General features: G+C 27.5%; 2 protein-coding genes across 8 annotated transcripts in view; one reads left to right on the top strand and one right to left on the bottom strand.

Moving 5' to 3' along the window:
• Positions 1-10,482, bottom strand: part of LOC142321698 (very long chain fatty acid elongase AAEL008004-like) — a 46,819-nt gene extending 36,337 nt beyond the window's left edge. Inside the window, exon 1 of one of the 2 annotated variants that reach the window (XM_075359991.1) lies at positions 10,363-10,482. The gene's annotated coding sequence lies outside the window, so the exon portion shown is untranslated. Of the gene's footprint in view, positions 1-7,578; positions 7,655-10,362 lie in introns of those variants that run through there. The other variant, XM_075359990.1, reaches the window with a different exon arrangement.
• Positions 1-14,638, top strand: part of LOC142321696 (oxysterol-binding protein-related protein 9) — a 365,914-nt gene that overhangs the window by 54,461 nt on the left and 296,815 nt on the right. For all 6 annotated transcript variants that reach the window (XM_075359985.1, XM_075359988.1, XM_075359986.1 and 3 more), the window contains exon 2: positions 11,719-11,937. In XM_075359985.1, coding sequence (XP_075216100.1) covers positions 11,719-11,937 — 219 coding nt within the window. The remainder of the gene's footprint in view (positions 1-11,718; positions 11,938-14,638) is intronic.

Genomic DNA, 14,638 nt, shown 5'->3' with positions numbered 1-14,638 from the left:
CTCGGTTCTGGGAGAGTGTAGTGTCCCCAAACTGTATATTTAAACAAGTTAAAATTTCCGCGGGTTTAACACCTTCATTTGTTAAAAAATTATGATTATGCATTATGTAACAGAAGGCAGAACCTCTTGCTTGCTCACTCATGGTTGTACTAACAGAAGAGAGTGGAGGAGCTAACCAAGTTGGTTCCTCCTCTAACGTACCAAAAATTAACCCACTCCCTCTTGGAATCCATCCAGCTCGGAACTGCTTGCTTCATAGAATAGCAAAATTACTGTTTAAATTTGATTCACCCTCGTAAATTTGTATTTAACCTCGCACATTACAACAGATGCTACCATCTTGTAGTTTTATTCCTCTCCTGCTTCCATTCCAAAACTCATTGACTCTTGCCTCTCATTTTCTATCAGTCACCATTGTCTTGGAATTGAGTATGACTGCTATGTCAACGTATTTAAAACACCATTTAGTGATACATTTTTTATTGCAGATAATGTGAACGCTGGTGACATTCATTGTCGTCTAAAAGCTGTTTATGATGATGAAACTGTTAACAAAGTACATAGTAGATATATTTCCTGCATCAGAAACTGGTAAAGCAAATAATGTGGATGAACTTTCAATGGTAAATCAGTTTCTGTGGCTGATGAAACGTACCAAAAGGAGGTGGATGAATTGATTCAAATGACCATCGCATCACACAACAACATATTGCCACCCAGATATTTATATTGAAAGAAAGAGTATTAGACAATGTTGCCCAACTGGGTTATCGTAAAATCTGTTCACAGAGGATGCCCATGCAGACTTTGTGACAAACAACATAAAAATTGATGCAAATAGCTTCTGAAATCTAATCATGACAAGGGAGATTGTTTCTTTTTCAATATTATGAAAGGAGCCAAAAATTATACACATAATTATGACCCAGAAGTAAAATGGCAGAGCATGGAAAACCAATGCTGATTTACAACAATCAAAAAATTCAAAACAACCCTTGGCAAAAAAATTCTCATGTCAGTCCTGGTATTCATATACATGTGATGACTACTTTGGAAACTCCATCGACTGTAAATTCTGTGAGATACATTAATACACCATATGAGATGTGTGTGTCATGTTCAACAGTTGCACAGAGCTGATAAGTCTGCAACACAATAATGTTTGTCCATATAAATCGCATACAACTGCTGAGGCTCTTGTGAAGTTGAAATCTGAAACTGTTCCACACTCATCTTCTTATTTTACTTTAGAGTTAGCTGTGATTTTTACTTCTTTCCACGACTGAAAAGGGATATTCACTTCACCACTAATGATTCATTATAGCATTTTTTTTATGCTTGTTGTTTTTCCTTTAACAGACTAATAAAAGAGAAGGTTCTCAATTCAATCTGAATACTTGTTCATTCTTCACCAGATGAATATATCTTGACCATTCTTTTTTATTTTGTTGAGGGTTTCCTTTGGTATTCCTTTTGTAGTTGATTTCCATGTAATTTATGAAAGATTTTTTTAAACAAAAAATAAATTGTCCAGATAGTTGATTGAATATAATTGAGATTTTTTTCTGCCATTGTTGTGTAGTGTTGATTTGTTATTGTGTATTGATATTTAATCTGATGTCACTCAAATAATTCAAGTATTACCATAAAAAATTTTAAGAAAATTAATTAGTTAACTTAAGGTAAAAACACTACATATTTTTTTTGATTAGTCATTTTATAAGTTTATTTTATTTTAGATTTTTGTTTTATTGGCTGATTTTTTTCTATAGAAAATTGGGTTCCATGTAACTGTTATATGACAGTTTTCACATTTTGATTAATTGTGTTGCAAAGTTTCAAACTAGTTCACAGAATTATCAGTGTTTTGTGTGATTATATGGTTTAAATAGGCAATTATTTAAAATTTGTCAGAATGGTTTTTTGTGAATGTGTTTTTTAACAGTATTGAAATTCAGTTTCTCTTCAGATAGACGATAAATAAAATCTAGTTGGTTATTTGCCAAAAATTAAAAGAAATCTAAATTCATTGTGTTTATGCTAATGATTATATGTAAGGAGTTGATTATGATTATATGTAAAAAAGTATCAAAGTTTTTTCATTTGAGATTTTTTTTAGTTTCACGTTTATTTTTCGTCTGTTTTTTCTTTTGTTGCTGTGAGATTAAGAAGTAAATTTCAATTTGCAGTTCTAATTTGCTGGATCTGTAGGAGCTTTTATGTGGCGGAAACTAATTTTAATTTAGTTTATTTTTGTTCTCATAAATGTTTTCTATTTATAAATACTGTTGCATAAAATTGTTAAGGAAGAAGGTGATCTTCCTTAAATGATGTAGGATATTTATAAAAGATTAGATTTTAATTAAACAGGTTTTTTGAAAATAATTTAAACATTAGGATTAGTTTTTAAGACATTTTGTTGAAGATAAAGTATACTTCTTTGCTTAGTATTTTAGTTCTGATGAAATATTCACTATCTGTGGTTACCGTTAATTTATCTTAAGATTTACAAGTAAGAATTATTATTAACATAGTAAATAAGTGGTAATTTATGTTATGATCATTTACTCTAAATAAATATGCCACAGCTGTGTTGATTTCATTTTTTTTGAGCCATTTTTTTCAACAAATTAAGTTTTTTTTAACTTCTTAATTAAAACATGCCACTCTTTTTAAATATTTTCTTATAAAGATTTTTATTAAAAAACCAAGTTGGTTTTATCAACTTGGACTCTATGACCATCGGTTTAGGTCATTTAACCTTGAATTTTACAGAGCTTTTCAAAAGAAAAGTTGAATGATTTTTTGGATTGGTGATTATATTTTTCTGTTTAGAATGAAAAACAGTGTAATATAAAATAATTTTGTGTTGCTGTACTTATTTGTAATTTATTATAATCTTAATTATTTGATTTGCTTGTTTCAAGTATACTTTAATCTGGGTATGAAATTTAATTTAAGTTGAATTTTATTTTGTCCTGTGTTTTTAAATTTTAATAAAAGATAATAGGGAGAAGTTGAATGAAACGTGGCAGCAACTTGTTTATAAAGTAAGTGGATTCAGACCTTTCTTAATAATTTTGAAGTAATTAAGTTTTTCTCAAATTTAATTATACTAGTATTTTATTCAGAAGATAAGTGCTGCATGTACTGTGGGCTCCAACTAGAGAATGCTTATAATCTGAATAGCAGTGAAACAGCACTGCTTGGATTGTGCTCTATGTATAAGTGTTTCTCATTATATACAGTTCAGCTTCGGATGTGGTGGGGAATTATGCAGTTTCAGGCTGCCAACTAGCCTGCATTTATTGTAGATCCAATTGGTCACATGGAATATTACGTAATTTTCTTCGTGAAGTGTTCATTTAATTTGAGACAATCTTTTTTTATAGCTATACTTTATTGTCAGATTACATTATGTTTGTAATTCATTTTATGTACTTTTAAAGTTATTCTGCAAATAAAAGTACTGCAGTTTGTTTTCTAAGTGTACTTCAATGTTGTCAAAAAATATGAATTCAAGCAGTTATATAACTATTTCTGATTTAAACCTGTCCTAGTTATTAACTAATGTCTTAAAAAAATTAATCCAATATTTTAAGACAAACATTATAATAAATAAACAGTTAATATTACTTACATAAATTATGTGTATGTGAAAAATTGTTGCTCACATTTATATTTTTACTTTCTTGTATGAAGTAAAGGAATTATTGTGATTGCAAAAAAAATTTGGTTTTCAGATTTCAACAGAAATATCCATTTTTACCATCCCTCAATCCATTTTGACTAGTTTCGGCGTGACATCTGTACGCACATACATATGTCGCATAACTTAAAAATGATTAGCTGTAGGATGTTGAAATTTTGGATTTAGGACTGTTATATCAACAAAAAAACATTTGGATTTTGGACTTTTTCTTAACTGCAGTAATAAGCTCTTGATATATCATAAGTAGTATCTATTTTCATTTTAGCTAAATGAAATTTTAATTAATGAAATATTTTGATCTTAGAAGGGATAGGCACATCGGTTCAAATCATACTTCATCTTCTCTTTATTTTAACTTAAATATATTTAATTTAAATATATTGATTTATTAATATTAATTATTAACCTCTGATTTTAAAAAGGTTTTACGGTAAATAATAAATTCAATAATAACAATAAAAAATAAAAAGTATATGAAAAAACATCAGAAGTTATTAATGAAATAAAATTTTATGCACTTTTCATTTAAAAAAAATGTGTATGTAATTTAATAGGGGTACAAGGAAGTCATGTGGGGCCCACATCAGATTTTTTTCCCATTGCACTGCAGATTACTAAAATTTTACATTGAAAAAACTTTACAGCTGAGGTTTGTTTGTCATTTTTGAGTGAAATTTATGAGCTGCTATTGTTAGAGTGACAGTAATATTCAGTGTGATAACCTCCCATTTTTACCTTTTTTTGGATCGTGCAACTTTATTTGCCGGATGTAAAATGTGGCTTAAGAATTATAATTCATCTACAGTGTAAAATTGCTATTTTGTTACTTATGCTGTGAGTAGTTTGCCATAGATTATAAAAACAGTGTAGTAAATAGGGGGGGGGGGGTTCTACTGATTTCATACATGTCTACATCTTGATGGCTTTGTACAGTCTGGATCATTACATGTTAACTTTTAACAGAAACTGACTCGGAGTTGATTTTGATAGAAATTTTTAATCAAGAAATTATAATAATTTTTATCTGAAAAATTAAGATTCTTACCCTTAATTTGTATAGATTTCATCCAGAAGTATAGTGAATGTTTTTTGTTCAGTGTCAGCTTTTACATTAATTTAGATGTACTGGATTTTTTCAGTAATTTTGTTAGAATGCTACCTACCAATATTTAAAAAAAATAAAACTCTTTTAGTGTCTTGAATTATTCCCATCATTTGGTTAGAACTTGAAAAAATACTCAGAAATTTTAATTAATATCATTTAAATATATTTGCACTTTTTAATTTTAGTATAATTTATTTTAAAGGAATTTCTTAAATACAGAGTATCATTTTAATGTAATATTCTGTTCTGGATCATCTTAAATTTTGGCACTCTTTATTTCCTTGTTTTGTGAAGCAAAGTGTTTGGATCTAAATGAAAATGTTGGTCAAATATGAAACATTTGGCGACTTTAATGATCAGAATAAAGATGAAGGCATTTTTAAGGGAAAAGCAGGAATTTTTTATAAGTTAATCTGTTTAAAACTAATGCTCAGGTTGGTAAATGAAAAAAAATTTCAAAATGTTTTTTAAAAGAAAAATTTATAGTTTTTATTTGTGTAAATGTGATGGAATGGGAAAAAAACGTTTTCAGTTATTGGGAGGAGTTAAAATCGTAATTATTAAAAAAAAAACTGTGAAAATGTAGAGGCAGAAGTGCTGAAAAAGACACTGAACTAGAAGTTTATGGTTAGATAATTTGTCCCACATCAAAGTGGAACTGTACATTGAAAATACTTAACACTATGAATGTTAATTTCATTGAAGAATTAAACCAATGTTTTCATAAAAAAAAAAACATGTGTCATTGTTCTAGAATTTGTAAAACCCTTCACATCCAAATTATTATGTTGCCGTTATGTTATATTAAAAATTACTATTCTATTAAAAAGCCCAACAAAATACTAGTTATTGTTATTATAACACTATGCTCTAACTAATGGAAGAATGCACTTGGGTTTGAACTTCCATAATTTTGTACCCATAATGTTTAAGAAGATGGCGGTAATATACACTGAATTAAAGACTGTATTTTATTTTTAAGAGCTTTATTTTTATTTTTAAAGGCTGTTATTTTGTTAAGAATTCATTTAAACAGCAAGGAATTTATCACTTACATTTATAGAGAATGGAGGAAAATTCTGTTATGTTTTAGGATTTCTATAAATGCAATTTTTGAGCATGATAACTATCACAAAACAAGTCTAAAATTCTTATATTAAAGTAAGGATTGTTATCTACAGTCTTCTAATCAAATTTCAGGCATAAGTGATTATTTATGATGGTGAATCTTTTAAAATAAAATTATATTCTTCATCTCTGGTTCTATTTAATAATTTTTTAAAAGTAAACAATTTTTATAGGAGAAATTGAAAAATTTCACCATTTATAATTTTAAATGACTTTTTAAAAGAAAGAAAAGTGAAAATGGATTTGTTTTAATATCTTGTCAGTGGGGCTCACTTTGTTGTATTACATGTCCTTGTGCATAAAGTAGTCAGTCAGTTTCTGCAGTATAAAAGTATTAGGAAGTATTTTGGTATTTTTCCCTTTAGCTATTCTGATTTTATTCCATTATTGCATAAAATAATTTTATCTCCTTTGCAAGATTATTTTATTTCCAGTTACAAGATTTTATTTAAAAGCTTTCCATAGGTAATTTCTTCAATCAGCAACTGTTGTGGTTGATATTTAATTCACCAAAGACCTCAGTCATCATATTGTAGCTCCATGTATTAATAAATAGTAACATTTTATCAAGGCTTAGTTTAGAGCCCTGCAACGGTGTATCGAGCCACATTTCTATAGACTTTGCTCTACTTTCTCTTGCATTGCGACCATTCTTGGTTATTCAAAATATCTAATGCCATATCATGCTCCTAATTACACAGTTTATGTTCTGGTAAAATACAAAAATGTTGAAACAAATGAATACAATTCATTTTTATATCTTGATAAAACAAACAATGCACACACTTGCAGGAAGATCCACAATGATACCAAACTTTATTTACTACAATGGTGATAATAATGGTACAACACTGTTCGAATATCTGTGAGGTACTGATGTAATTCTGTGAATAAATACCAAACAATCCATATGTCACTATCTGCAAGATGATCATATAATCTGACAAGTATGAACGTGCTTTCTAAAGTCTAACGTAATTATCATAATCATTGTACCGACCTCTTGGTGGGGACTATCTTAAACTTACAAGCATATACAAACAGACAAGAATGAACATGGATTTGAGTTATAAGTACTTGTATTACTTGTTAATAGAATCTGTTATGCATGCATAAATAAATGTAATATAAATCATGAGGTAATGACATTTAACAGGTGGGGAGGATGACCCTAACACTGATATGAAAAAAGTCTTCATGAAGTATACTTTGTCATAATATATTTGTTGCGATAACAGTTTTTTATTTAATAATTTTTTATTGAATAACAGAGTCAGGGAGATAAAAGAATAAATCTACCTAATCCATGCATTTTTATGTATGTAATCGACCCAATATGTAATACAGTTAAAAAGTAAGCTAAGCCTTCTTTTGATATTCGTTTTGATTAAATGATGAGAGGAGGGAAGATTCTTTTTTAGTAATTCAGCATCACTATGATGTTGCATTTATTATTATATAGGTGCTTGGGTCTACATAACAGAAATCCTCATCAGATAGTTCTTTTTGAATATAATAGCTGTTAATGTTGTGCTAGTCACTAATTTCAGTTTAAAAAAAAATGTAATAAAAATATGAAAACCATAGTCATTCCATTATTAAAAGAAGTGAATAGTTTTTATTTTTTACTTACCTTAAATTAAGTTTTTATAAATAACTGCTAAAATTAAATGATTTTAAATAATACAATTAGTTGTTTCACATGCTCAAAATCAAATGATTTTTTTTCCTTATGATTGACTTTAATATTAATAATATTCGTATTATTAGTATTGTATGCATAAATAAAGTACATAATTGCACTACTTCATTTACAAACAATGAACTTCAATGTTTAACCTTTTGCTTCTATGAATATTCAATGACTTAGATTTTTTGAGTTACATTCTGTCTGAATAAATAAATAAGTAAATAATATACTCGTGCTGGCCTCCATGGCGCCAGTGGTAGCATCTCGGCCTTTCATCCGGAGATTTTGGGTTCGAATCCTGGTCAGGCATGGTATTTTCACACATGCTAGAAATCATTCATCTCATCCTCTGAATCAATACCTGACGGTGGACTCGGAGGTTAAAAAAAAAAATGTTTATATTTATTATGTATTATATATTTGTAATATATATATATATATATATATATATATATTACAAGATATATATATCTTTTTTTAAATGAAGGGTGGCACATAAGAATAAATGTTTTTTTAATTGTTCAAAGTAAAACCACAGTTTCAGATTGCTTGACTATAAGGATATCATTTTTCCCCATGTATGCTATTTATTATAATTGTAGATAGGTCAGAAGTGTATGGTCGGTTGTGAAGTGAAGCTACACAATGAGATTCTCATTGCTACTTTCACCTTCAATGTTATGATCAGGTCATGTTATAAAGATGTGGGTTGAAAATTTTGAAGTTTCGGATACAGTATTCAGTTTTTAAGTTAGGAATATCTGGGCCTAATAAAAAATATCCAAATACCAGAATTTGTTGAAACAGTCAGCGCTTCATTCCTGCAGAGTCCTTAGCTTTCTAAATGGTAGCAAAGTGTGTCATTAACCATTTCTCTTTTCATTAATAAACTGAACAATTATAAAGTAAGTGACATCACGCGGTTCAACAGACAACTATAGCTGACTGTATAAGATTTTTTTTTTGGGAGACTGCATTGTATCTCACAAAAGTTATATGATTTACCCTATGAGATCACATATAATTGTAGTATGCAACTATTATTTTGGATGTTTTTAAAAAGTTGGATATTTTTTAAACGTTTTTAAAAGTGTTCCCACATTGCCTTCATATTAATGAAATGAAGGCTTGGATTCGTTATGGATTGAGGTGATGTCCAATGAAATTTGTAGTGATCTAAAGTGAATTTGCATTCATCAATGTAAGAATGCTTTATGAGAGGTCGCCATCTAAAGAGCTTTATTTCAAAGAAATAACTTTTGTGTAAAATACATAATGAATGAATGAAGTTTGTTTTTTCTATAGACATGTTAATAAAAAAATAAGTTTAAATTTTCTTTTTTTTCCATTTCTTTCATCTCTGTTTAACTTTTACTTTGATAGAATTCCTATGTAGTTTTATATATATATTAATTAGGATTTTTATGGTAGTAATAGAATTTAAAAAAAAGCATTTTTTTCATAGGCAGTTTTTGTGAGTTTTAGAATTATTTGTATTGAGTAAAGATACGGTAATTCTGTCATATACCAGCGTGTTTCATTTGATTAAGTGGTATTTATTACCATTTTGTTGTTTGATGGTTCTAATTTCAAGATGTGTAGTTATCAGGAGAGAAACAGTTTTCAAATGTTATCGCTGGTTTAAAAAGTAATACACACCCCTAAGAGTTTGTATAGTTTTTTAACTTTTTACTAAATGTTTTCTCTCTAAGGTTATATTATGTAATGGGTTTCTAACAATTATTGCTGAATAGATGGTCAATTTTAAAATTTTTTAAATGATTTTTTTAATTCTTTACTATTTCAACTAATTTTGTGATTGACATTCTTTATTTTTTTCTTTAGTTAAAAAAATAATGTTGAAAGTGAAAAAAAAAGTAACTATCTTTCTATGAAGAGTTCATCTTAATTAACCTCTTTGCAAACACCAGAAAAAGTTATTAATATTATTAGAACATTCTTTGATATTTGCTTCTGTAAATAAAATAAGTTTTTTCTCTTCCGTTTTTAAAACTTTTCTATTTTTAGTTTTTTTTTTGTTTGATGAATTCACCACAGAAGCTTTGAAGCTTGTATGTGGAAATATTGAAATGGAATTTTTCAGTAATGCCATGCCATGCCTGATCAGGATTCAAACTAATCAGGTACTAGCTGAATTAATAATAATTATAAAAATATTAGTATCAACTTAAATCTGTTAAATTAAACATTTAATGTATGAATCTTTTAATTGACAATGTTAGTGGGAAAGGGTTCTGTAAAAATGAAGATATTGTAAAATATTGGAAAAAATCAGCCAAATAAACATTTGTGTTGCAAAGTTGCTTAATTGATATAATCTTGGTTACAGGTGTGATTCAAGAACTCCACAAATAAAAAAATGATTAAAACTGCTTTATTATCCTCAAGCTTTTTAGTAGTATATTAATTTAATATAACTTAAATATGTGAATTTAAAAAGAAAATCCACCCATAATCAGGTATCCACAACATCTTATCTCTTACCCTGTTACCTTCTTACCTAGTATGAGGATTTCTATACTTGAAAATTTGTAATGTTATAACATGATCATTATATTATTAATAAGACAGAACACTGTAACTTTATGTATTAGAAGAAGAAGTTCTAATTATCCTAAGAATATAAACTTAAATTAAACATTTTTTAGTCTAAACAGTATGAAATGAATGAATTTTTATCAATATATGAATTTTTTTAGTAATTACCTCCTTTTTTTCCCCCGGCTGCTAATTTGCATCAATGTAATTAAATATTTGTCAACCATTAAAAATCACCAAATATATAAATGTATATTTGTGGTGGCTAATGCTACCACAGTTGCTTGTTTAATGATTGTTAAAGTACTGATTATTGTTAGAAACTTTAGGATATTAATTATTCTGTTTTTTTTTAGGGTTAAAAAGTGACTAGAATTGTCTTCCATGTATTAGAATTAGAATTACAAATGTAATATCTTAGACATACAGTTTTTTTTTTATGTTGCAATTGTTATCATTTTATTGTATTGTCATTTTTATTATATATATATATGCTTCTTAATATTTTTTGTTATAGTTTGTAAATCCAGTTAAATTCACAAATTTATAAAAAAAAATTATATTGATTAGTTTTTTATGTTAATGATTTTTGGGTATTAAATTGATATGTAATAATTATTATATAGTATTTATTTGGATTTTAATTCTTTATTATCTATAGTGAAATTAGATTAAGGTGGATATTTATTTTCAATTTGAGGAAATTTATTTCCTCAAAATTAAAAATTAATTAATTTCCTGTGTCAGAGGATATTTAAAAATCCAGTTGATCTTGATAATTTAAAAGTTAATTTATTTTATAAATTTTAGTTTGTTTCTTATTTTTCCTTTTTGTGAAAGACAAGATAGAACTAATAAATGAAATGAACTAATTTAGTTTTGACTGATTTTGACAAATAGAATTTTTTTACAATTAGAAATAATTGCCTTGCTTATGAATATTGTAATGTTTATAGAAAGACTTTTTTTTAGTGTCCACGAAGTTTGTTTTATTAAGTCATGAATCCCAAAAAAGATGTGAAACAATCATTTTATGTTTTTTGATTGATCTTATTATCTTGAAATTATTTTTTCATTGTTCTTTTTCTTAACATTTTTTTAAAAATGTAAATTTTTATTGAAGAATAATAATTGTAAATTTTCATTGCAGAATATTCTAGTAATTGAAACGAGCAAGTAAAAGAAAGAAAATTTCTGAAATTTGAATAGAATTGGAGATTAAAATTATGGATGAATGTATAAAAGTTGTTTTAACAATTAAATTTCATAAAAATAATTTTTACATATGGTAGGAGAGTGTTATAAAAAAATATAAATTTGTAGAGTGAATCTTTTTTCTTTTAATACTGAAGCCCGTTTTCTACTGTTTGGCTCTCAAATATCTTGCTTTTATTTTCTATTATAGAAGCAAAAGCATTGTTAAATACATAAAATAGATTTTAACTTATTGTATTAATATTATTATTGTATTAACTTATTACTTTCTTATTTATTATTAAAACATAGCTTTTTTATTTGTTGTAGTCAAGAGAAAAGATGATGCGAGGTGTACGGAGAGGATGTGTAAGATTGAAAGGGGCTGTAATCGGTATTGATGATGAAGATGATAGCACGTTCACAATTACTGTCGATTCAAAGACGTTCCACTTCCAAGCGAGAGACGGTGAGGAGCGTGAAAAATGGATTCGGTGTTTAGAGGATACAATTCTGAGACATGCAAATGGATTTAAAAGCAGTAGCACTGTAAGTTTCATATGATATTGAGCAATTTATTTTCACAGATTAACATTAGCTTTAAGAAATATTATTTCTTATGTTCTAGTTTGAATTTATTTTTTTCTATGTTGTGTATTTTTATTACTATATGTTCTCTATTTACAGAAAACTTTCAATTCTATTTTGTTATCGGACTCGTCATAATTTAAGATATCTTGTTGCATTAGTAAGATGATATTTTATTATGTATTTAATCTATGAGAAAAGCATCTGCATTTATGTATTACATTATTTATTTGTGGTTAATGATTTCATTCATTCGATGATCTGTTTTGTTTCTATCAAATAATTAAAACCTCTTTTTAACTAATTATTTTACATCTTAATAGTTAATATATTCTTAAAGAAACTACAGTGTTACAAAGAAATAGTTGCTTTCAACTTTTCTTTAGTGATAATGATCTTTTTATTTTGCCCAGTCATTGCGGTGACTTACAGCATTTTTATGAGTGCTATGAGTGCTTTTGTTTTTCAATAAAAGTGTGGCAGATTCACTTTCTTTATACTATGTCATGCAAGTTGGAAAATAAAACTAATGTTTATACATTGAAACATTGTCTTAATGTATGTACAATTTATGTCAATTTGTGTAATTTTAATAAATTATATTATCATTGTCATCATGCCTGTGATTAAGGGACAATAAATAGAAATTATAAAGTAATAAATAGTAGAAAATTAGGAAAGTGTATCATGCCATATTATTAGGTGTATTTTCAGCATATTATTTTATATAAGATTAAATGTGTGTTTTCATATTTTACACATTTTTGATTTTATATGTAGCTACTCATCTAGTATATATATTTGTTTTATATATGTATATACTAGCATCTCCATTGCGGCTTCACCCATACTAAATGGTTACTTTCATTTCCTATTGTGGTCATGGCTGTCCCTCTGTGGATCCCCTTGTGTTCACTAAACTTATGTATGATTGTAAGGAAACTTATGCTTGATTGTAAGCAATTATAATAATAATTGTGTGAGAATAATATAGGGGAAATGTATCTCATTTAGTATAGGAGTAATAAGGGAAAATTTGTAATCATTGTTCAACATTTATTTTATCTTTCTTCACCACCCTCTTCAAGGTCGAATTATAAAAAATCTAGAGATTAGTTTTTAAATATTCACGTGAAGATTACACCTACCAAGAATCAAGTCGATATATTCATTTGTTTCTGAGAAATTCAGAAAATAGTAAATTTCATTATTACTCCATTTTAATCCTTTAAATTTTCATCTCAAAAAAATCTTTTCTTAGTGTCCACCTGCACCATAAGAAGGAAGAGCATGTATACAAATTTTCATAAATTTATTTTCAGTAGTTTTTACTGGGCATTTATTATGAGTCACTCAGGGACATGTCTTTAATAAGAATGAATTATTTAATAAGAAAGAACTGTTTAAATAATTAAAAAATAATGTACGTATATATTAAGCTTCTGCTATGTTCATAGGTGATGCAACAACACATTAGACTAACATGTTTAACAACACAAAAAAAAAACTACTGTTACAGCCACAATTAATCTGAACGATCATTAGTCCTGTCCAGTGTTTATTGTCTTTCTTCCATGCAATTGCCAGTTCTTTCCTCTCTTCCACTTTCTTTAGTCTTGTAAATCCCCTTTCATTTCGTCATTGTTTATCCCCTTTCTTCTCATTGAACCAATGATTCATTGTATCTCATTGTTCTTTATATTTATCTGCCCATTCTCTTAATATACTCATTGAAGTAGTTCTCAGATATCCTGAGCATCAGATCTTCTCTTTTTATTGGTGTTTCTTGTTTTAAAAAAGGAGACACTTCATTTCTTTCTCATATTTTAGCTCCTTTTCTTTTGTAATCTACTTTTCCATTCCTCAAATAAAAAGCATACCAAGAAGAAGTAAATCCTACAAACTTAAAAGGAGCATAGAGAAAGCAAAACCCATATTACTACTACCCACTTTACCAGTAATGCATTAATAAAAAAATTAAATATACTAATTCGTTTTATAGATATACAGGTCCAGTTTTTAGAGGTCATTTCATTAATCTCTTCAAAAGTTGCCATATTATGTGGCTTGTCAGTCCCTGCATCTTATTTGAGTGACTTTACATATAAAAAAGTAATTTTCTGTGTATTATCTTTGAAAGACATTTTAAAAGATAACTTTAAGAGGATCTTAACTCCTAAAAGTTATTTGTTTATTAAAGTCCCTAAAAGTTTGGAAAGTACACTTTATGTTTTATGCATGTAAGTTGTGAGTGAACAGTATGTTCACTCGCAATTGAAAGTTTAATAAAACATTAAAAAAATGAACATTATAAAACTTCACTAAATTTAACCTTTCCCTTTTTCTATTTTCCCCTTTTTCTTTATTTTCCTTTTTCTATTTTTCCCTTTTCCCTATTTCCCTTTTCTGACTTTTCCTTTCTCCCTTTTTCCCCCATGTATAAATCGGTTTAGTAGTTTTTTAGTCTAGTGAAACACATAGGAACATTACCTTTTATATATATATATATAGAAGAAGAAATTCTGTTTGTATATTTGTTTGTTTGCTTCATAAATATCTCAACACCATCACCACCTAGCGGGTATAGTTTTTGCAAAACATTTTCTTTTCACATAACTAATGTATATAAAGAATATGAGGCAGATCAGTCCATAAATACAAT

The sequence above is a fragment of the Lycorma delicatula genome, chromosome 3 (assembly GCF_047948215.1).
Source record: "Lycorma delicatula isolate Av1 chromosome 3, ASM4794821v1, whole genome shotgun sequence".
In the NCBI taxonomy this organism is placed as follows: Eukaryota; Metazoa; Arthropoda; class Insecta; order Hemiptera; family Fulgoridae; genus Lycorma; species Lycorma delicatula.
This window is presented reverse-complemented; position numbering and strand designations above follow the sequence as displayed.